Here is a 24445-nt window from a genome sequence, read left to right as displayed (position 1 = left end):
TTACCTAAGATTTTAAACATTGTTTTACAATTTGAAATTTGAAAAGGACTTGAAATGTAGATGAATAGACTGAACTATTGCGATTCATAGTGTTGTGAGGTACTAATGTACCTTTTTTTTTTCTGAAAAATAAGGAGTTCTCAGGCATTTTAGAAGTACATGACAAACAATTCTAATGCCATTTTGAGATAATTCTCACCTGTTTTTCAGAGCATAACTTCAAGAGACTCTGAACATTTTAGTAGTGATTTGGTGATTGAAATAATAAGATCACTTTAGTAGGTTACTTCAGATTGGCTTTCTCAGTCAGAATTTTACCTTTTTAGTTAAAGCTACTAGTCTAGTTGAAAGTTTTGGAACCATTAAAGTATTTTTGAGTTATGTGCTTCATATCATCCTTGGGTTTTATTATGCCTGGTTAATAATTGGGGTTATATCTGTATATTCAGATGGAAATTTCTGTGTTTCCTGAGAGATGTTGGATTTCAGTATGTTATCTTCTCTTTTAGGTATTTTCAGCCACCAGGAACTTGGATACAGTGTGCTTTAGAATCCAGGGAACTTCTTGCTTTGTGCTTGAAAAAAATCAAAGCCCCTCTGAGTAAGGTAAGTTAAACAGCTAAAATCAGTATTTATAGGTATGTTTTCATTGACGGTCTCATTTTCAGAAAATTCTTGCGAGTAGGTTTTTCAAAAGTAACTTTTTTTTTTTTTTGAGATGGAGTCTCACACTGTCGCCTGGGCTGGAGTGCAATGGCGTGATCTCTGCTCACTGCAACCTCTGACTCCCGGGTTCACACGATTCTCCTGTCTCAGCCTCTTGAGTAGCTGGGATTACAGGCGCACACCACCTGGCTAATTTTTTGTATTTTTAGTAGAGACAGGATTTACCTATGTTGGCCAGACTGATCTCGAACTCCTGACCTCATGATCCGCCCTCGGCCTCCCAAAGTGCAGGGATTACAGGCATGAGCCAGCATTCCAGCCTCGAAAGTAACTATTAAATGTTAACTATTGTTACCAGTAGCACCCCACTACAAACAATTTTTAAAGTTATATATATTATTTTTATGAAAAGTAAAAATATCTTTTTGCTTTAAAAAGACTTACAGAATTTAATTTTTTTATTTGTTATTTATTGAGAAGCTCATGTATGATTTGTAACGGAAATTTTTCTGTAAAACCATCACTAAACATAATTGAGATTATAATATTAGAGCTATGTTATTTAGTTTCTTTTTATTGTCATTATTGCTCTGGAAAGAAAATACTTGTGCCTGTCACTGAAAGTCAGTGCATAAATGTATTCAACAAACAAAATGAGTTTGTTTAAAGTACAGTTTATTTCCTGATATAAAATTGAAAGTGATTGACACATTGAGTTTTCTTTATTTTAAGCTTTATGACTCACTTCCACCATGTTGACGAGTTAATAGGTGCAGCACACCAACATGGCACGTGTATATATATGTAACAAACCTAAATGTTGTGCACACGTACCCTAGAACTTAAAGTATAATACAATAAAAAATAGCTACATAGATAAATGGAGAGAAATGCCTTCTTTTAAAAGCAATAATAAAATTGAAAATAGCATCAAAAAAAATTGACTCTTTCAGATTGAAGACTTTTCTGATTCTCCTTTAAGCTCTAATAAAATTTCATGTAATAGTTTTTTGAAATTTTCTGCCTTTATTTTCCTACTAGGTCCCAGCCAACCCCACAAATTTCTGATGGTCACTTGTTGGCCCTCCTAGCTTGAAACTTTGTCTTTTTCCCTTCATATGTTAAAAAACCTTTTTAGTTTTTTTTTTTTGCTCCCCTGTGTTCTTGATGATTTTTACTTTATCTTCCAATCTTTCTAATGAATTGGTTTTTTTTCCAGTAGTAATGTTTTTAAGTTCTAGAGTCTTTCATGTTCTTGATGCATTTTGTTTTAAGTTTTTTTGAAGATTTTGATAATAGGACTTTTTTTGTTTGTTTCCTTCTGTTCCCTCATTTGTCTCTGTTTTTTTATGAAGTCAGTTTTTCGTGTATCTTGGTTTTTTGCTTATTTGGGGTTTTTGTCAAATGTCTAGTGAGTCTTAACAGTTCATTAATTAATTCATCAGATGTTTATTAAGTACTAGCTCTGTGCCAAACTGCTTTTGGTGCTGGGGATATGTGAATAAGTGAATAAGTGAGTAAGACAATCCCTGTCTTAGGAAGCTTGTATTCTAGTTGCACACTAACACGCCAGTGTGGAGCAACATGTTAGTATGCAATGATCAAAATAGGTAGATATATTACATGGTATATTAAAAGGTATAGTCTGTGGAGAAAGGAGCTAGGAAGAGGATAAGAACTGTGCATGCAAGAGTTGAAATTAAAGGTGTTTAGGGGAGGTCTCACTGATAAGGTGACATTTGAGTAAACATTAAAGATGGTAAGGAAGGAAGCTGTGCAGAAATCTGGAAGAAGAGTATTAGGGGTAAAGAAAACAAATGTAGAGACCAAAAGCAAGCACACACTTGTGTGAATAGAACGGAGTGGTGAGGGGAAAAGTAGTTGGGAATAGAGTCAGAAAAGTCTTGGAAGGCCACAGTATGTCTGACCTTGTAGGCCCTTAATAGAGGCTGTTTCTTATTCTGAGTGTAAACAGTATGGAGGGTGAAGGGCAGAGTAGTGAGATGACATGACTTACTAGTATTCCTCTAGCTACTCTTTTTAGAATGGATGTAAGGAGGTAAAGGTGTAAGTGATTGTAATAATCATGAGAAATGGTTTTGGATCAGCAATGGAGGTGGTCAGAAGTGGACAGATTTTGGATCTATTTTTAAGGTAGTAACATTTACTGATGTAGCTGGATGTGTTAAGGATGCCTTCCACTGTTCGTGACCTGAGCAGCCAAGTCACTGGATAGGGGATATCAGAGTTCCATCTGTAACTGGTATTTAGATATCTACTAGACACTTAAGTAGAAATACTGAGTAGGCAAGTTGATAAATAAGCCAGTGAGTGGTCCAGTCTAGAGATAATGAATTTAGGATATAGATAGTATTTAAGGTCATGAATCGGATTAGATTACTTGAGGAGTTTACAGAGAGAAGGAAACAAACTGGAGGACTGAATCCTGGAATCATTCCTTTAATGGGTAATGAGGAAGAAATAACTAGGTAATGGAGGAATCAGCAAAGGAGATTGAAAGGAGCTGCTAGGGAGGTAGGAGGAAAATTAGGTGAGTGTGACGTCCTGGGAGGAAAGGGAAGTGTTTTAAGAAAGGAGTGAGTAGCTATGTGATTTGTAGTTCATGAGTCAAGTCATGAGTTCTGTAGATTTAATAATGTGGACGACCTTAATAACATGGACAATTTCTGTTTAGTGGTGGTGGTAAAGATGTCATTTAAATAGAAATGAAAATGGGAGAAGAAAGATAGACAATTCTTTTGAGATTTGCTGTAAAGGAAAACAAAGAAACAGGGCAGTGGTTGAAGGGGAGGTTTGAGAAGGGACACATGTCTTTTTATTTTATTTTTTGGAGATAAGGTCTTGCTTTATTGCTCAGGCTAGAGTGCAGTGGCGCTGTCATAGCTCACTGCAGCCTCAAGCTCCTGGGCTCAGGTGATCCTTCTGCCTCAGCCTCCCAAGTAGTTGGTACTACAAACATGCACCACATCTGGCTAATCTCTCTCTCTCTCTTTCTCTCTCTCTGTCTCTCTGTCTCTCTCTCTCTCTCTCGAGTCTGTTCTCTCTTTCCCATATCCAGTTACCATTAAATCTTACAGATTTTTGCACATCACATGAACTGGGCAGGTAAATCTAACAGATTTTTATCTCCTAACTAGCCCTTGAATCTGCTTTTGTTATTTCCAGTACCTCTCAGTTCAGATCATTACAATCTGCCCGAATGATTACCGCAACCTCCATTCTTGTTCTCCCACCCACCCCTTTTCCCCAAACACCCATTCTGGCCATTCTTGAGTTATATTCAGATCTTCACATATGGCAAACTGTTTTTGGGCTATGCAGATGCTGCACATTTAGAAATGAGTTATAGTTGTGGATTTAGTATTCAGTGCATGAAACTTCTCTGATGAATGTCAATTCTTAAAAAAAAAAAGTCACAGAATATAGAAAGAATAATCCAAGTGGAAACTTTTGTTCATGAAGTTACTAATAGATAATGAGGTCACCAGGTCTTTGCTTTCTTCTGGAAAATATAATTTCCTTTTAAAGGACAGTGTGCTCTTTTTTTTTTTTTTTTTTTTAAGGGAAAAGAACTTTTTTCCTATGCAAATACTTTTAAGTTTTGCTTAAATTATATCAGTTGCATTAATATAGTCATTGGGTTATCCTTTGATTTGCTGCTATTGTTACATAACTGATGATTAATCTTTTTTTGTGGTGATGGTATGTAGTGATGCTGATCACAGATTCCTTAAGCATCTTATGAAATCTGTTTATTGATGATTTGTTCTTTCGCCTTTTTTTTTTCTCCTCAGGTGAGAACTTAAGTTTCTTTTTGTTTGTGTTTTATTAAAGGTACGGCTTGTAGATGCAGGCTTTGTTTGGACTGAGCCTCATTCTAAGAGACTTAAAGTTAAACTGACTATTCAGAAAGAGGTAAGCGGTACATAATTTTCTCAGCATGGTTAAAAGTACAGGTAGTGAAAATGACGACCTAGTGGTAAGTTATTTTATGGCTTGAACAGCTTAAAAGAAAAAGAGTACACTCAATTTTAGCTGTTTGTTTTCTTTTGAGCATCTGTACAAATAGATCACAAGTAAGAGTAGTCATTGCTTCTGATTGGCAGACTTACTGATCTTTTCCAGAGTTATTTTTATTAGGAAAAGGACTAAAGTGAAAACATGGGCTAAGGTACTGATTCTCAAACTTGGCTAATCATTGTAATGACTCATCATAACTGAAGCAAAAATTCTCTGTATGTGAGGCCTGGGAATCTGTACGTAGGTTGAGTATCCCTTATCTGAAATGCTTGGGACAAAAAGTGTTTCAGATTTTGGATTTTTTGGATTTTGGAATTTTGCATTGTACTTACTGGTGGAGCATCCCTAATTCAAATACAGAATGTTCCGGTGAACATTTTCTTTGAATGTCAATTATAAACTGAAGAAGTTTCAGATTTTGAAGCTGAAATTTCAGATTTTGGGTTTTTGGATTTGGAATGTTCAATCTGTATTTAAAAAACTTCCCGTGTGATTTCTGATCGCTATGTTTGGGAACCATTTAATTAGGGAATTTTTTTTTTTTTGATAAGTTTTCCTTATTTTTTTCTTCTAAGGATGATTTTTCTATATAAACATGTATAGGCTGGGCATGGCGGCTCACACCTGTGATCCCAGCACTTTGGGAGGCCAAGGTAGGCAGATCACTTGAGCCCAGGAGTTCAAGACCCCGTCTCTACTAAAAATACAAAAGTCAGCCAGGCATGGTGGCGTGTGCTACTCAGGAGGCTGAGGTGGAGAATCACTTGAGCCCAGGAGGCGGGAGTTGCAGTGAACCAAGATCGTGCCAGGCTGGGCAACAGGCAGAGTGAGACCCTGTCTCAAAAAAATGTGTGTGTGTGTGTGTGTATGTGTGTATGTGTGTGTATATATATATATATGTGTAAAATATACACAGAATATTCTCACAACCACTTCAGCTAAAAAAAAATTTGAAATGCTGATCTAACAAATCATAGGAATTAAATCTATATACCGTTCTTGAAATAGTATAACTGGTTTTTATGACTTTAAATTTGAGGACATTTGATTGATTAATGGGAAAAAAAAGCATTAATGGAAAAAGTTTTAAATTAAATATTAAAGGTTCTTATTTTAAAGAAAATACTCATTATTAAGCAAAACCAAAAGAATGAAGGAGTGTGATTGTTTTCTTTATCAGGTGATGAATGGTGCTATCCTTCAACAAGTGTTTGTGGTGGATTATGTTGTTCAGTCTCAAATGTGTGGAGATTGCCATAGAGTAGAAGCTAAGGATTTCTGGAAGGCTGTGATTCAAGTGAGGCAAAAGGTAATGAGAGAAGATGATGAGTGAGTCCTACATCTTGTATTTCATCTTTGTCAATTATAAGATAGCTAGCAAAACCTCTTTCCCTTCTTTCTACATCCTGTGGGTACCAGGGATAGTCTGGTTCCCTGAGCATTCACCTTTGGAAATAGATCATTATTACATTTTAGATAATCTTTAAAGATTGTTATTGTTTGAAAAATCAGTGTGCTGTATCTGTAGATGGTATGTGTGTCCTATACCTATAAATGGCTTTTTGTGGGGCATTTATTGATCAAATAATTTATATTTTAGACTTTGCACAAAAAAACTTTCTACTATCTGGAACAGTTAATTCTGAAATATGGAATGCATCAGAATACACTTCGTATCAAAGAGATTCATGGTGAGTTAAAACTCAAAAGCATTTGAAATGATGTCGGATTTTTATTTCAACATACCTAAGTAATCTTATTTTTACTGATAATATCTGGATTAGTACTGTCCAAAAGAACTTTCTGTTAGAAAAAAAAGAAAAAAAAAAAAACTTAGTTCTTTATCTGCATTGTCCAGTATGGTATAGTCACTAGCCATGTGTGGCTGTTGAGTACTTGAAATGTGGCTAGAGCAACTGAGAAACTGAATTTTTAATTTTCTCCTAATGTCAAACATAGTTATCTTTTTGTGTTTCATATGTAATAATATTTCTTGAGGTTTCTCTTTGATATATATACATACATACTTCTGTCCAATCTTGCTCTCAGTTATGTGAGTGATATTGGAAAGAGTTAGAAAGCTTGCCTTCTTTCTACCTAGTGTTTAATTAACCTCTTGAAGTTTTTTAAGAACTTGCCCATTAAGCCATCCTATCTGATATCTCTTAGGGGATGTCTTTTCAGTTTCTTTTATGATATTCACCTCTCGAGTATTCTACCCTTTGAGTCAATTTTAATACCATTTTCCAAGAAAAAACATTTCATCTAGCTTTTTAGATTCTTGGTATAAAATTGAACAAATGTAATAAATCTCATCTGTAACTGTACTTATGTCCTCTTTATTGTTCCTAATGTTTATCTTTTCTCTTTTTCTACTCAGCTCACCTTAGACTTGCAACTTTTATCTATTATGCTTTTTCAAAAAACTATTTTTAGTTTTATTTTAAACAATCTTTTTCTCAATTTTGGTTTTTAACACTAATCCCTTCAACTCTCTTTAGTTGTGTTTTGTTTTAATTAATTGAAAGCTTAGTTTATTTTTAATTTCTAATAAATATATTTAAGGTCATAAATTTTCTTCTGAGCACCATAATGGGTCTGTAGCTGGTACTTATAGCTACCTTTTTCCACTGCCCATTGTGTATTTTATTTGACCTCAGCTGTTTCATGCTTTTGGGTACATACTTAGGTGTGGAATTACCAAGTCCTATGGTAAATTTATGTTTAATATAAAGAAACTGCCAAACTGCTTCAGAGTGGCTGTACCATTTTACATTCCTGCCAGCAATATTTCTCCATATCCTCCTCAACACTTGTTACTATATTTTTGTTTATAGCCATTCTAGAGGGTGGTATGAGGTGGTATCTCATTGTGGTTTTAATTTCCATTTTGCTAATGACTAATGATGTTGAGCATATTCTGGATACAAGTCTCTTACTGCATATATGGTATGCACATATTTTCTCCTAGTGTGTAGGAGAAAATTCACACTGGATATTCTTAATGGTGTCCTTTGAATTGCAAAAGTTTTAAATTTTGATGAAGTCCAGTTTATCAAGTTTTTTCTTTTAATTGTGATTTTGGGGTTATGCTTAAAAACTGTCTAATCAAGGTCACAAAGATTTTCCCCTATAGTTTCTTTAAATGTTTTAGTAGTTTTAGGTCTTATATATTTAGGTCTTATTTGAGTTAATTTTTGTGCAGGGTGTGAGATAAGTGTCTAAACTCATATTTTTCTGTGTGGATATTCTTCGTCCCATTGAAAACTCTGTCCTTTCGTCAGTGAATGCCTTGGATCTTCTGTCAAAGATCTAGTGACTGTAAATGTAATGGTTTATTTCTAGAATCTCAAGTCTACTTCCATTGATCTATATATCCATCCTTATATTAGTACCATGCTGTCTTGAATACTTACTAAAGTTAGTGAGTTTTGATACTAAGTGTGTAATGTTCATTTTCTTCAAAATTGTTTTGGCTATTCTGGGTACTTTTAGTATTGGCTGTTTTGATAATTGTATTTAGTTGAGTTATTTGCAAGAATATGTTTAATATTTCTCAGCTAGGTAGGTTTGCCTTTGGCTATTCCTTTCTCGATGATTCCTAGTGCTACTGCTTTGTGATGAGATAATGTTGTCTTTAGTAATTTCTACTGTTTAGGATTTATTGAAATTGTTTTTCTGTTTAAAATCTTAATACGTGTTTTTTAAATGAATGTTTTATGAATGTTTGAAAAAATATGTATTCTTTCTTAGAACTGTGTTCTGTAATCTCAGTTAACTTGACCTTGATAGTTGGTTATTCAAGTTCTGTGAATTGTTACTATTTTTTGTCAATTTTATCATTTTGGTTTTGATAGAGTTCTATTCTAGTCCTTCACAATGATTGTATGTGTTAATATGTGTTAATTTTTTTCTTTTCTTTTTCTAATAGTTTTTGTTTTCTGTATCTCAGATAGTTTCCTGTTATCTTCTTGGTAGATTAATCCATTTATTACATAAAATAACTTTCTTTTTTTTTGAGACGAAGTCTTGCTCTGTCACCCAGGCTGGAGTGCAGTGGTGCAATCTGGACTCACGGCAACCTCCGCCAATTGGGTTCAAGCAATTCTCCTGCCTCGGCCTCCCGAGTAGCTGGGATTACAGGCATGTGCCACCGCATCTGGCTAATTTTTTATATTTCTAGTAGATACGGGGTTTCACCAGGATGGTTTTGATCTCCTGACCTCATGATCCGCCTGGCTCAGCCTCCCAAAGTGCTGGGATTACAGGCATGAGCCACGGCACCCGGCTGTTCATAAACTTTCTTTGTTGTTTTTCTGTCCCCCTTGGCTTTCAGTTTTATTTTTTCTAGAATTAAAATTATGAGTTTTATTTTCATTTGCTGATTTATTTTGTCTGTCTTTTTGCCAAAGAAGTCTTAAGTGATATCTCTAATCTGTTGTGACTACAATAGAGTTTTCTAATAATTTGATTTTGTTTAAAACAGATATAATGTATAATATAGTCATGTTAGTAGAGGAGAATTCTATTTTGCATAATTATTGTCATATGGCTTTTTTTTTTTTTTTTTTAAGATGGTCTGGATTTTTATTATTCCTCGAAACAACATGCTCAGAAGATGGTCGAATTTCTTCAGTGTACAGTTCCCTGTAGGTATGTTCGGGACCTGATTGTGACTAAGTCTAAGGACCCGGGAATGGATGTGGATCACATATATTCTTCAGGCTCAGACAACTTCTCTTTAAAATTGTAGTAGAGATGATACTTACACAATCAGGAAGCATATATTGAGTTAACCACACACTCATAGAGGAGGTAGGACTTGTGCTCCAAAGATCGGGAAATTTTCATAGCTGGAGTTTATATTGAAAGGTACTATTAGTGTGAACAGACTTGCAGTGGGCATTAGTGTGACTTTCAATAATGCTGTATAGAAGGTAGATTGGTCTGAGCCAACAGCGTGTTCTAGAGGTTTGGTAGAAAAGGTAGGGCTTAGTCAGAATGGTGAAGGTTTTGAAATGCAAGTGGAGGACACTAGGTTTTACCAGAGGAGGCGTCAGGAAGCCATTTTAGACTTTGGACAATGATGGTTTGATTTAATGAAAATTGATATTCCTGAGTCTATACAAGTTAATGACCTTTGTCTTTATATTACTACTAACTTTTTTCTTAATAGATACAAAGCATCACAAAGACTGATCTCTCAAGATATCCATAGTAACACATACAATTACAAAAGCACTTTTTCAGTGGAAATTGTTCCAGTATGCAAGGTATTTTTTTTTTTCATTTAATCCATATCTGTAAAAGAGTACAAGTAATTAATTAGCGTATATGTAATTTGTAGCTCCTGGTTTTCGTCTAGGGTTGGTTAAAAATTTAGAATAAGTTCCTTAAGTGATTTCTAACATATTCAGCCTTGTTAAAAGATATATGTTTTTAAAAAAATCATGCTTATAATTATGAATTGACATGCCTTTTTTTTGGTGTATTAAAATGAAAAGACCTGGTTACAGTTGATAAAAGTCCATATTGTTTAAAATTTGTGATCCTGTGAGCCTATGTGATAGCTCAGTGAAATTGAATAAAAGAAATGACATTAAAATCATTATTAGTGAGCCACTTTGTGGAATATATACAAACAAAATTTTGGCAAGAAATTAAAGAATATTGGGGTAATGTGAAAATGAGATCATAAAATCATTTTTATGATTTTAAAACATAAGCTGAATAAAACATTTAAAATGTAGATTATTTCATTTTATTGTACTAAGATAAAACTCTGCTTCAAAAAATATATGAATTACAATTCAATAAATAGTTGTTGAGCATCTATTGTATAGAAGGCTGTGTACTGAGGATTGTATAACTATACGTCTCTGCCATGTAAGAATTTATATGTCAGTATTAAACCACTAATAATAACTGCCATTATTTATTATGACCATTCTGCATAAAGTTAATGTAGATACTTTAGTGTCTTTCACCTCATTCTCATCTCATAATAACTGAGGTAAGCCATATCATTTTGAAGATGAGGAAATTGAAGTTTGAAGAGGTTAGACAACTTGCCCAAAGTTACATGATCACAAAATGATGAAGCTAGGATTTGCACCCAGGTCTGTGTCTCTAAAGCTTTAAAGCTGCTATTGCTGTTTTATAGTATGTACTAGGGATGAAATGATAGCTTAAAATAGGGTCAGCAAACTTTCTTTGTAAAGAGCCAGATAGTAAATTTTTTTAACTTTCAGGCCGTATAATCTCTTTTGCAGCTACTCAGCTTTGCTATTGTTGTATAAAAGTAGCAATGGTAATATGTAAAGGAATGTCAGGGCTGTGTTCCGGTAAAACTTTATTTACAAAAACAGATGTTGGGTCAGATTTGTCCTGAGGGTGGCATTTTGCCAACCTCTGGTTTAAAACAGTGAATGTTTCCCTGATACAAAGCTTGAGCAATATGAATTTAGGTGTGAGGGCATATTTAGGCCTTGTGTAACTGAGTTTTACACATGTAAAAATTAACATATGTCTTACACTATGTAAAAAAGTATATTTGTTTATCTTTGGAAACTCATGTATTAAAAAACAAGGACTGGACTAATAGCTGTTATGATTGTGAATAGATATACCTTAAAATATAACTCAGATCTTTTTTGTATTTTAATTCAGTTTAAAAACAGGTATGTTGCTGCTTCATGTCTCCCAATATAAATGAATACGTGACTTTTTTGGGCTTAAATCTTTGATTGTATATTGGCACATGTAGCCATGTAAGAGAAATATGTTCCTTTGAAGTTTATTTTTAATGGAGATTGAAAGAAGTCACAGGTGGATGTATAGAATCACTCTCCTCCTGATGTTTATAGTACTCTGTTTAGAATGTACACTGTATTAACATGTAGAGTGATGAGGCATTTACACTGCAGTAAAATGGAAATAATAATAGCTTGGCGAATAGGCCCTGGATGTCTTTTTTTTTTTTGGACACAGTTTTGTTGTCACCTAGGCTAGAGTGCAGTGGCACCACCTCAACTCACTGAAGCCTCGCCCTCCTGGGCCCAGGCTGTCATTCCACCTCAGCCTCCCAAGTAGCTAGGCCCACAGGCGTGTACCACCATGTCTGGCTAATTAAAATATATATATGTGAAGACAGGGTGTCCATAGTTGTCCAGGTTGGACTTGAACTCCTGGCCTCAAGGGATTCTCCCATCTTGTCTTCCCAGATTGCTGGAATTATAGGAGCGAGCCACCGTGCTCAGCCAGGATTTGTTTTTAAAGCATTTTTATTAAGACAAAATGCCTGTCGTAATTAAGGTCTGATTCTTTAGTCTCTTTGTTGATTGATAAATTGAAAATAACATTTTGATTGATCAAGTACAATTGGATTGGGTGTTTATTGAACTGTTATTTAGGATATGCCTCATTCTAAATGTTAGTTCTTATGCCTAGGATAATGTTGTCTGTCTGTCTCCAAAACTGGCACAAAGCCTGGGAAATATGAACCAGATTTGTGTGTGTATTCGAGTAACCAGTGCCATTCACCTCATTGATCCAAACACCCTACAAGGTAAATTCTGGAAATGATTTGCCTTGACAATTTTGTTCTGTATGACGAACAATAATAATTCGTGTTGTTAATTTTTCAGGCATTCTTGCTAATATTGTTTTGAAACGTTAGTTAAAATTTGTGCTATTGTTTGTTTTTTTTTTTGTTTTTTTTTTTTTTTTTTTTTTGAGACGGAGTCTCGCTGTCTCCCAGGCTGGAGTGCAGTGGCCGGATCTCAGCTCACTGCAAGCTCCGCCTCCCGGGTTTACGCCATTCTCCTGCCTCAGCCTCCCGAGTAGCTGGGACTACAGGCGCCCGCCACCTCGCCCGGCTAATTTTTTGTATTTTTAGTAGAGACGGGGTTTCACCGTGTTCGCCAGGATGGTCTCGATCTCCTGACCTCGTGATCCGCCCTTCTCGGCCTCCCAAAGTGCTGGGATTACAGGCTTGAGCCACCGCGCCCGGCCTGTGCTATTGTTTAATACAAAACTGTGGAAATACAAGACTTTGATTAGTTACTCTTGTATTTTTTATTTAAAGAAACAATTCTGTTAACTTTTACATATTTACTGGTTTATTCCATTGATTTTTACTGAAATTGACTTTTTTTGTTTTTTGAGATGGAGTCTAGCTCTATCGCCCAGGCTAGTGTGCAGTGGCGCAATCTTGTCTCACTGCAACCTCTGCCTCCCAGGTTCAAGCGATTCTCCTGCTGCAGCTTCCCAAGTAGCTGGGATTACAGGTGTCTACCACCACGCCCAGCTAATTACTGTATTTTTAGTAGACACTGTGTTGACCAGGCTGGTCTCAAATCCTGACCTTGTAATCTCCCCGCCTTGGTCTCCCAAGGTGCTGGGATTACAAGCATGAGCCACCTTCTCCAGCCTGAAATTGATTTACTTACCTCATTTAATTTTTGGGACTATTAAGTCCATTGCCAAAATTTGGTGTCTAGCAGTTATTTTAAATTTTGGAACATTTGGCTTTTTGTGGCCCATTGGAACATTTAATTTGAATATGAATTTTAGCTGATTTTGTTATTACTGTAGATCATTTTTTAACATTCTCTATAGAGTAAATTATTTTTTAAGACCACAATTTAGTAGGTATCTTAGTATTTGGATGTATCTTCTACTTGATCTTTTTCATGTATTTTCTGTAATATAAGTTTCCTTTATGCAAAAAGTGAGTTTATTTTGATATTTTTCTGGAAAGTCATTCATTATCTTTATCAGTTAGGATTCCTAAGTTAAAGATCTGTTTGCAATATTGGGATGGACATTCTTTACCTATCTGGTAGAACTAGGCTTTATTTCCCGTAAACTAAGCAGCTAAGATGACAGATATGTTTCTAAAATAAAGTGCCAGCACATGAAACAACTATACCACTGATTGGATCTGATCTTATTTAAAAGGCATTTAGCCCTGTGGCGTTCTGGTTATAGTAACTATTTAAGATATGTTTGACATCTGATATATTTTTCTTGTGCTTTGAGAAGTTTGTGGTTGGTTTATAGGAGTAATTGATGACCCTAAGGAGTGAGTTGACACTAGTTCTGTTGACCTGCCACTTCCCAGTTGGTATCTACCAGTTTCTTCTTAGTTAATACATTTGATGACTCTGAAATATATAGTTTTTCTTATGTTTTTGTGTTCTATCCTTATTTTTAGTTGCAGATATTGATGGGAGCACTTTCTGGAGTCACCCTTTCAATAGTTTATGTCATCCCAAACAGCTAGAGGAGTTTATTGTGATGGAATGCAGCATAGTCCGAGATGTAAAACGTGCTGCAGGTGCTGGAATGATATCAAAAAAAGTAAGCTACATACTACCTGCCAGTGAATTTTTTTTTCCTCAGTTATTATTGTTTCAGTCCCTCTTTAAAATAAAAATTTGTTGGTGATTCCACAGTATGGAATCCAAACTTAGCACCACATTAGGACAAAAGTTCTTTTTTTTTTTTTTTTTTTTTTTTGTCTTTTTAATATGTGGTCTTTGTGGAAATTATTAGACTTAGAATGTTAATTTGTTCTCTTTTGTGTAGGAAAATCTTTTAAATGTTTACTCCATTATATAAAAAAGAGGCTTTTCTTTGCTTTATTTTCATAGAGGAGGACCTTTATTTTTGTAGTGGTTATCTTGACTTTTAAAAAGTCATCACCAAATACTAAATACTTCAGTGTGCATCTCTCACACACAGGAATATTTTTCTACATAATGAAAATATTGTTACCATACCTATAAAACATGTAGTCTACACAGTATTCTGCTCTTATCCAAGGGGATACATTCCAAGACCCCCAGTGGGTTTTTGAAACCACAGTAGTACCAAACTCTATGTATATTGTTTTTTCCTATACAAACATACCTATGATAAAGTTTAATTTATAAATTAGGCACAGTAAGAGATCAACGATAATAATAAAATAGACCAATTATAACAATATACTGTAATAAAAGTTGTGTGAATGTAGTCTCTTTCTCAAAGTTGTCTAATTCTACTCTACCAACCTATTTTTGGCTAGTGATTAACTGTGGGCAGATGAAACCTTTGAAAGGGAAACTGTGGATAAGGGGGGATTATTATATTCAGATTTCCTCATTTGTCCCAAAAGTGTCTTTTATGCCTTGTTCAAACAGGTATTCAATTGGAGATCACATATTAAATTGGAATATTATACCTTTTTAGTCTTTTTATTTAATAATAGGCGCCTTCTTTTTTCTTTTATTGGTTATGATACCAACTTCCTTAGACAACTAGTGCATTTATCTTGCAGAATACTCCACCTTCTAAATCTATCTTGTTTCCTCATGATGCCATTTAACTTGCTTCTTAATTCCTTGTGTTTCCTCTAAACTGGAAAGTTGATCTAAAGGTTTGGTTAAGTTTAGGTTAAATTTTTCTTGCCAGAACAGTTCAGAGGTGATGCATGTAAAAGAAACAAGTAATGTCTGACTGTTTCACTTGTTAACATAGCGATAGATTCCTCCATTGTAATGTTAGGATTTTTTTTCCTTTTGACCAGCAAGCAATCTGTGGCTTAATACTATAATAATATGCAAGTATTGAGTTCCTGTTATCTCTTTTTTTTTTTTCTTCTGGCTTTAGCATCTGTTGATAATTCTTGCCCATAAATTAATTATTTTATTTAGGGTTACAGAATCGTGCATTTTCTATTTGTATTCTACATTTATTAGCTGTCATTCTTAAGAGCTTTTCATTATTAACTAGGGGCTATGTAGCATTCCTGAAATGCTCATCTGCATGCATTCTTTTAATTAATTATGATCTTGCCATGTTGTTTGGGCTGGAGTGCAGTGTGGCTTCATAACTCGATGTAGCTTCAAACTCCTGGGCTCAAGTGATCCTCCTGCCTCAGCCTCGTAAGTAGCTGAGACCACAAGTATGTGCCACCATGCCCAGCTAATTTTTTTATTTCTTTGTAGAGATGGGGTCTCCATGTTACTCAGGCTGGTCTCAAACTCCTGAGCTCAAGCAATCCTCCTTTCTTGGCCTCCCAAAGTGTTGGGATTACAGGCGTGAGCCACCTCCTCTGGCCTATGCGTAAATTTTTAATTCTTTTAGTAAATATTTTTAGAGTAAAGAGTTGATCTAGGAGTCATTTCCAGTGGTGAAAATTAGCTTACACATACAGGTGGTGTCTCTGTGACTATCATTATGATCTCATGAAGTATAAGTACTATATATTTACTGTATTTTCTTTTGTTTTCTTCTCCCCTCCTCTCCCTTCATCTTTTCTTTTCCTTTTTTTTTTTTTTTTTTTTTTTAAAGACACAAGGTCTCACTCTTTCTCTCAGAGCTGGAGTTCAATGGTATGATCATAGGTCATTGGGACCTTGAGCTTGTGTGCTCCAGTGATCCTACCACCTCACACCTCAGCATGCTGTCATACCTGTCTAATTTCTATTTTTTAATTTTTTGTAGAGTCAGTCTCATTGTTTTTTCAGGCTGGTCTCAAACAATCCTCCTGCCTACCTTATAGGCATGAACATGAGTGCCTGGACTTTCTTTTTTTAAAAATCCTCATATTGCCCCAAATTTTTTCAATGGGAGCCCCTTCAGAATGGTTCCTGTTGTTTTGACATAACTTTCCTAGTCTTTGAAAGCATCCTTGATTTCTGGCACAACACAGCATTCGGGTGTTCCAAAATCACATGTATGGTTTCTAACCCATATCTGAAATCAAATGTTTCTTCAAAGATGAAAGTCTGGCTTCTTTTAGTGTGAAATAGTATCTAGAGACTCCCAGGATAAGCGTGTGTGTGTGTGCGCGCATGCGCTAATAATGCTTCTTGAGACAAAAATAACTTGTGATAATTTGGGAAAAATCAATGGAAATGGAAGACAGATGACTTTCTACATTTTGTTTAAAAATTAAGGTAATATACTTAAGGGCAAACTTTTCATTTATAATAAATGTAAAGTACCACTTCCCCTCAGGCAGACAGAAAACCAGATGTTATATTTTCTTGGTTTTTAAAAGACAGCTAGAAGAGGTTAATAAATTTCTTACAAGTAGAGGAAGTCTAATATTTAGAAAGTAAATCCTGTTAAATGAAATTTAGTTTCCCTGTTAATTGACTTTTGCAGTTATTAAGTTTGAAACTTGTCTTTTATTTCAGTTTCTCCTTCCACTCTATTTCTTCTCTTTTTTTTTTCATTTCTTTTTCTTTGACCAACTGCAATAAGAAATACTGATTCTTTTCATAACTTTATTTTGAGATTCCTTAATTTTATTTATAACTGCTAGTATTTTGCTCTTGATCTCACTTTAGTTGGTCTGTGTTTGTTGTTAAAGGTGTTGGCATGTTGGAAAGGTAATTAATAGTTTTCTAGTTTAAAAATTGGGATGTTGTTTCTGCAATATGTGTGTATATATATATATATGAGAATGATTGTACTCTACACCTAGTAGATACTTTAAAAACTAATTCGATAAAGATTTGGCTTCTCTGGTGGTTTACTACTAGGATTTCTCGGCTGTCTTGTCTGAACCATTGTGTCAAGAAAGAGTTTGCTTGGAATACTTTCTTGCTTTAAGATTCCCCCTACCTTTTCACTTATTTTGTTTACTCTGCCTGTATTGGCCCATCTTCCTGTGAAAACATTTCTTTTCAAAATTCTGCGTATATATATTTTTAGGGAAATTGTTAATGTTTTATGAAAGTCTTGAATAAAATCTTAGAAAAAGTCAATGATTTATTTTTATGAATTGCTTGTGAGTCTTTCTGCACTCATGATTCAGTAATTTGTTAATTTTGGCAGTGTTTCACGTTTCAGAAAAGTAAAAAAAATTTCTCTTTAAAAATTAGAAAACCAAAAATCAATATTATATTTAACTTTTCTCTGAGATGCTTTTAGAGTTATATTTAGATTATTGAAGAGTACATTTTCTTTCCTCTTAAGCATATCCTCGGGGAAGTCTGGGTACAGAAGACATCTGAAATGAATACAGATAAACAGTATTTTTGTCGTACTCATTTGGGACATCTTCTAAATCCTGGAGACCTGGTGTTAGGGTTTGTATTATTTCATATTTTAAACTGCCAAGTGGGATTGCAAATTTCCTTTGGGAACCAGCAAAACTACCTAAAATACTAACATTGCTTACTCTAAAAAGATCGAAGAGTTCTTAGGAACCTTATAACTCATTTTATTGTTGATAACTAAATTAAACTGCGGGTTGGACAGAAGCCCATAGTTACTCCATTTTGGTTATAATCTTAAAGAGTAATTTGTTCTAATATTTTGTTAATTGAACCTTGAAGTTATGTGGTTATATCCATATTTAGAGCTGCTTTTGCAGATTGGGTCGTTTTTTATTGTGCATTTGCTACTGATCAGGTAACTCACTTTTAAGATATGGCAACTATTTATACAAAGGCTTGTAAAGGCATACATCAGTTCTTTCTGAATCAGAACTTATCAGTGAGTGTCTGATTAAACCTCAAATACTACTTTTGCTTTTAGGATTTCAGTTTCTTTTACTAGAGAATGAAGTTTTTTTCTGTTTTGTGTAAAATAAACTAGAAAGAAGCATCTAATTGAGTTCTAAAGTTGGACTGATATGTAAGGCTGTTTTGCTTTTACAGATGTATGGCAAGGTGGACAATAATTGATTATAAATGAAACTCGGAGTTCCTTATTATCTTTACCAGCATCTACAGAAGCATGTTCATTGTGTAATAAATGACAGAACTTTTAGTGGGAAGCGTATTAAATGTTTGATTTTTAGGAAGTTTTAGGTGATATCCATAAAATAAAAAGTTACACACAAAGGGTAAATGGTCACTAAGTTTTTCATTGTTTACATTTCAGGTTTGATTTGGCCAATTGTAACTTAAATGATGAGCATGTCAACAAAATGAACTCAGATAGAGTTCCAGATGTGGTAAGGCTTTAGATTTTTCCCTTTTTTCCTGTGTTAAAGTGGATGAATGTAACTCTTAGGGGTACGAGGTAGGTAGGAGTTCATTCATACTTTTGAAAATAACAAATCAATTTAGAGATTTCTGAAACTGCAGATAAGGTATAACAGCAAAAGTCTTTTTTTTTTTCCTTAAAGAAACGGGAGGCTGGGTGTGGTGGCTCAAGGCTGTAATCCCAGCACTTTGGGAGGCCTAGGCAGGTGGATCACCTGAGGTCGGGAGTTCGAGACCAGCCTGACCAACATGGAGAAACCCTGCCTCTATTAAAAATACAAAAAAATTAGCTGGGCATGGTGGTGCATGCTGGTAATCCCAGCTACTTGGGAGGCTGAGGCAGGAGAATCACCTGAACCCGGGAGGCAGAGGCGGAGGTTGCAGTAAGCTGAGATTGTGCCATTGCACTCCAGCCTGGGCAACAAGAACAGAACTCTGTCTCAAAAAAAAAAAAAAAAAAAAAAAAAAGAAAGAAAGAAACGGGAGTCTTGCTTTATTGCCCAGTCTTGCATGCAGTCATGATCGTCACTCACTGCAGCTCAAACTTCTGAGCTCAAGTAATCCTCCCACCTCAGCCTCCTGAGTAGCTGAGACTACAGGCACATGCCACCACTCCCAGCTAATGTTTAAAAAATGTTTTGTAGAGACGGGATCTTGTTATGTTGCTCAGGCTGGTCTGGAACTCCTGGCTTCAAGTGATCCTCTGACCTCAGCCTCTCAAGTAGGTGGAATTACAGGTGTCACCTATCATACCTGGTTTCATTTTAAATAATTTTTCTTGGTGGGGTAAATCCAAGATTTATTGTGATTTTTTGTTCCTCTTCTAATCACATTTGCATTCTCTCTCAAAATACCTGATATTATCTGTAGAGCAAAAATAAATTTAGCCGGGTGCGGTGGCTCACGCCTGTAATCCTAGCACTCTGGGAGGCTGAGGTGGGCAGATTGCTTGAGCTCAGGAGTTTGAGACCAGCCTGGACAACACAGTAAAACCCCATCTTTTAAAATATAAAAAGTTAGCTGGGCATGGTAGCATGCACCTGTAGTCGCAGCTACTTAGGAGGCTGAGGCAGAAGAATTGCTTGAACTTGGGAGGTAGAGGTTGCAGTGAGCCAAGATCACGGCACTGCACTCCAGCCTGGGCGACAGAGCGAGACTCCATCTCCAAAAGATACATAAATAAATAAATTTGCAGCTAAAAATGGTGACATTTAGCATTTATTCAGGTTCATTTTTATTAGGCTCACTTCGTTTCACATATATTGTTCAGTTAAGAAGGCATTTAGAGTTAAGGCTGTTATTCAAAGCTGAATAAAATGTCAGTGAAAAATTATCTTCACAGTATCAAGTCTTCGAAAAAGACTATTAATTCTGAAAAATCTGTTCTAACATGATGAGGTTAAGGATCATGAGAAACAGTGAATGAAATTAGTGTGAAAGACCCTGTCTTCTATACTTGCTTAATCTTTTAGAATAAACATTGATTTCTTTAGCAGTGAGCAAAAAAAAAAAAAGAGCCATGACAAATCAAGGACTCGGACCACCTGCCCAGTTGTGCAGGTGGTCTAATTTATTTATTCCTAATTTATTAGTTCATAAATTAGGAATAATAGCATGGTTGGAGTGTAAGTCTAAATAGGTATTTCTAACAAGGTCATAAGAGGAGATCATGGCAATCTTACAAGATTTTGTGTTTTGTAAAATTATTTTCATTCTGTAAGCATTCTAAGATACGTTGTGAAAGTTATATATAGTTCTATAAATGCTTATTGGTGAGAATAAGAGAAAGAAAAAGTATCTACTTGTGATATTCAGAATGATTTATATGAATGGTAGCTGAAAACTGAAGTTTGAGTTAAAAGAAAACTGCAGTTTTTGTTATTAAGAAAAATAGTATTCAATCACTGAAAAACTTTAGTAAATGTTAACAATTATACAAATAATGCTTGAATCCATTCTCATAAAAAGTTAAAATACATGGAGAAAAATTTTAAAAGTCCTATTGACACTGCCTCAACATCCCTTCCCCTTTCTCCTGAGGTGTAACCACTGTCATTAGTTTGGTCATTTTTTAGCTTTACTGAATTTTGTGGCCTCACTGTATAGTTCCCATTCTTTATAACTTTACAAGTATTTATCTTGCAGGTATTAATCAAGAAGAGCTATGACCGGACCAAACGTCAGCGTCGTAGAAACTGGAAATTGAAAGAGCTTGCAAGAGAGAGAGAAAACATGGATACAGATGATGAAAGGTCTCGCTTGTCTTTAAATCTCTGATGTTGTCTCAAAGGAAATCTTTATGATAAATACTTTTTATGTTGTAAAGAAATAGGCATCACATAATTGATCCTTGCACTCTTTTATAATCTTGGATTCTTATCAAGGTATTAATGGAATCAGTATAAGATCATGTAAAGACATTTAACATAGATTTAGTAATTATCTCCTGGTTTATGACCTAATAATTGTAGTGTTAATGTAAACAATTAATTTGAAAAGTTAAAATATAGTCATACTTTGCTTAACAGTGGGCATACCTTCTGAGAAATGCATCATTAGGTGATTTTGTTTTGTGAACATCATAGAGTATGTGGCCCATGACTTTATAATAAATAATTACATTATGAATATCACAAATAGCAGATGAGTACTTCTAGCTTGAGATAAAAAGGAAACAGCTCATTGATGCCAAGTGTGTTATTTCTCAAATAATTTAAGCAGAAATGAAGACAATGTTCTAAAACAGTTTATTGAATGATTCAGAAAGTGGCTTTACTGGTGAAGATGCCGATGTCTAAAAAAAATGAGTTTATATAAAATTGTGTCATGAAATGTGAGTGGGAAACAGCAGTATGTCTACATAGTCCTTAAAATGAAGAAAATATAACTGTATATTTTTGCTGATGAAATATTTAAATGTTTATTTAAAGGCAATACCAAGATTTTCTTGAAGATCTTGAAGAAGATGAGGCAATCAGAAAAAATGTCAACATTTACAGAGGTTGGTGTTCTAGGAGTGTTTAAGTCATTTGTTCTGTATATAAGTATAGTTCCTAGTGTGAATATTTTGGTATCTTAAGCTTTGATTCTCATAAATGTCTTTGTTTTTTCAACTACTCTAGTCAGACTTCTACAGAAAAAAAACTTGCAAAACAATAAATAAAACTTTACAAATACTGTTTTGTATATTACAGTTAATATTATTTGCATTCTAGCCTGATCCCTTAAGTTGCTCACTCCTATAGTGGTGGAAGTATATTCATACAGTTATTCAGTTCATTTGTTCAGTGAATATAATTTGAATGACTGCTGTAAGAGACAAGAGCTTCTGATACAATATAGTTACATAATAATGGTAAAGGTAGATATTTGTATATTTTCAAATATACTTATTTAATACTTTGTATACATATAAATACTTTGTATTTATTTTATTCTCTTTGTATTTTTTTTTAGATTCAACCATCCCTGTGGAAAGTGACACAGATGATGAAGGAGCACCTCGAATTAGTCTGGCTGAGATGCTCGAAGACCTTCATATTTCCCAAGATGCCACTGGTGAAGAAGGTGCATCAATGATGACATAATGAGATGTTGTAGACTGTTTCCACATACATGGGCTTAAGAAGTTGGACAAAATTACCTTAAGTGTCTACTCTCTATGCCTCCAGATTTCAAGAGGAGAAATTTAGTTTTAAACCTGAATAAACATGATTGTTTTGAGTGCTCACTCAAACCACTGAAAAAGATGGATGGCTTTGAAGTTTTAGATAATAAAAGATTATGGAGAATGTAATTATTATTGATATTTAGGCTATTTTACATGTGGAATTTTATCACTGTGCTTTTTTATATGAGGCACTGTAGTATTTTCACATAGTATAGTACTCTGGATGTAAAAGCTCAAAAATTGTGATTCCTTGAACATTCACTAAATATTCAAGCAAAAACACATTTTTACATTATTTTTACATTGATTACTTTAGTAAAAGACCATATGAAGAAGCATTTTTAATATTAACTTGGTACATACTTTGATCCACTTTACATCATTTTTATGTTCTTAAGATAGGAAAATTAGGGTTCAGTTTATCACTGGACATTCAGGAGGCAAGTCAATCTTTTTTATTTCCTTATGAAGTTAACTCTTCAAAAGCTGTTAGAGAGTTACCTTAATTTTTATTGCAGTAGGAGGAAATATATTTAAAATGTCTGTAGATTTATAGCAAATAGAGACTCATTATTTAAAGGTTAAATAACAATTTGTTCTTTTGTTATTTTTGCCAGTTTAGGGCAGTAGCTGCTTTTCTCATATAAATATATTCCTACCACATCAAAAATGCTGCTTTTAAAATTTTTGTTTATAAATTGAGAAGGAATTTTCTCTCTATAAATTTCTGTCATTGAACACATCACCATCAAAAAGAATATTAGAATCCAGCATGAAGATAATGACTAATAAAAATGAGGTACATACTTTATAAAACCATTATTAATCAGATTTGAATGAGGAATGCTTTCCACATCCTTGAAAGACAAACTGGCTTAGGTTTTAAAGTATTCTGAGAATGAATTATTAAGATCCTATTTCTATAAGCAAGATCAGACTTACTAAGTATGCCACAACTAAGAGCTAATTCATTCATTCTGTGTGTGCCATTAAATAAAGAGATTGAGCAAGTGCCACTGTGTGAAACATTTTTCTTTTTTTTAATATTGGACTTTCCAATTTTGAAATTATGAATAAAGGCCTAAATTTTCTATAATGTCTTCTTTTCTGTCTGCATATTTTGTTAAAATTGTGGATCTAAAAGCCATATGCTGTCTTTGGTGGTGGCCTAGTAGGAAAGGCTTGTCCTAGTTCTTGAAAGATAAGATTGACCAAAGCAAGTTCTCATTGGTGGTCTGTGTTTACATCTTCCATGTCAAGATATTTTAAAGCATGAAAATAAAGCCATCCTTGCTCTTTTTCATGTGTTTGAAATGGTTGCATCGTTGTCATATTTACATGAGAAAGCATGCAATTTTCCAGAGTAGAATTGTTAATGTTATTTGAGTACTTTTATAATCTTCCCACTGAAAAATATAGTTTCCCACTAACCTTATTCAGTCTTATTTAGTCTTACTCATTTTGATGCTCTACTAAGTATTGAAATTTTTCGGTTGAAAGACTATGACAGCCAAACGAATGTAGCTAAGAGAAAAACTCATCCAAGAGCTTGCACAAAGTTAAATAACCTTGATAAATCTGCTATAGTGTAGTAAGGTTCCCATACTCAAGAGGCTTGTGGGTCACCCAGTATTCTTAATCATGTTCCACAGTTGTTATGGCTTGGGAAGGCTGGTGTTAATCAAATGCACAAGAACGTGATTTATAACCAATTTATAAATACAACTAATTTACAAGTCAGTATGGTCATTATTTTTTTGTAGCCAAATCTGCACTTGAAGCTGCTGATTTAGAGTCAAAAGTCGCTGAGGGGCCAGGTGCGATGGCTCATGCCTGTGATCCCAGCACTTTGGGAGGCTGAGGAGGGCGGATCACTTGAGGCCAGGAGTTCAAGACCAGCCTTTCAAATATAGTGAAACCCTATCTCTACTAAAAATGCAAAAATTAGCCGGGGGTGGTGGTGCACACATGTAGTCCCAGCTACTCGGGACGCTGAGGCAGGAGGCGGAGAATAGCTTGAACCCAGGAGGCGGAGGTTGCAGTGAGTCGAGATCTCGCCACTGCACTCTAGCCTGTG

General features: G+C 34.7%; 1 protein-coding gene across 3 annotated transcripts in view; it reads left to right on the top strand.

Moving 5' to 3' along the window:
- The window catches only part of NMD3 (NMD3 ribosome export adaptor), a 172142-nt gene extending 148678 nt beyond the window's left edge, over positions 1 to 23464 (top strand). For all 3 annotated transcript variants that reach the window (XM_008008525.3, XM_008008524.3, XM_008008526.3), the window contains exons 4-16: positions 510 to 606; positions 4522 to 4602; positions 5888 to 6016; positions 6308 to 6398; positions 9282 to 9360; positions 9884 to 9980; positions 12157 to 12274; positions 13925 to 14070; positions 17683 to 17795; positions 18595 to 18667; positions 20844 to 20950; positions 21629 to 21699; positions 22155 to 23464. In XM_008008525.3, the coding sequence (XP_008006716.1) occupies positions 510 to 606; positions 4522 to 4602; positions 5888 to 6016; positions 6308 to 6398; positions 9282 to 9360; positions 9884 to 9980; positions 12157 to 12274; positions 13925 to 14070; positions 17683 to 17795; positions 18595 to 18667; positions 20844 to 20950; positions 21629 to 21699; positions 22155 to 22285 (1333 nt within the window). In that variant the 3' untranslated portion in view covers positions 22286 to 23464. The remainder of the gene's footprint in view (positions 1 to 509; positions 607 to 4521; positions 4603 to 5887; positions 6017 to 6307; positions 6399 to 9281; positions 9361 to 9883; positions 9981 to 12156; positions 12275 to 13924; positions 14071 to 17682; positions 17796 to 18594; positions 18668 to 20843; positions 20951 to 21628; positions 21700 to 22154) is intronic.
- The last annotated feature ends 981 nt before the right edge of the window (positions 23465 to 24445 follow it).

This window comes from Chlorocebus sabaeus, chromosome 15 (genome assembly GCF_047675955.1).
Source record: "Chlorocebus sabaeus isolate Y175 chromosome 15, mChlSab1.0.hap1, whole genome shotgun sequence".
In the NCBI taxonomy this organism is placed as follows: Eukaryota; Metazoa; Chordata; class Mammalia; order Primates; family Cercopithecidae; genus Chlorocebus; species Chlorocebus sabaeus.
This window is presented reverse-complemented; position numbering and strand designations above follow the sequence as displayed.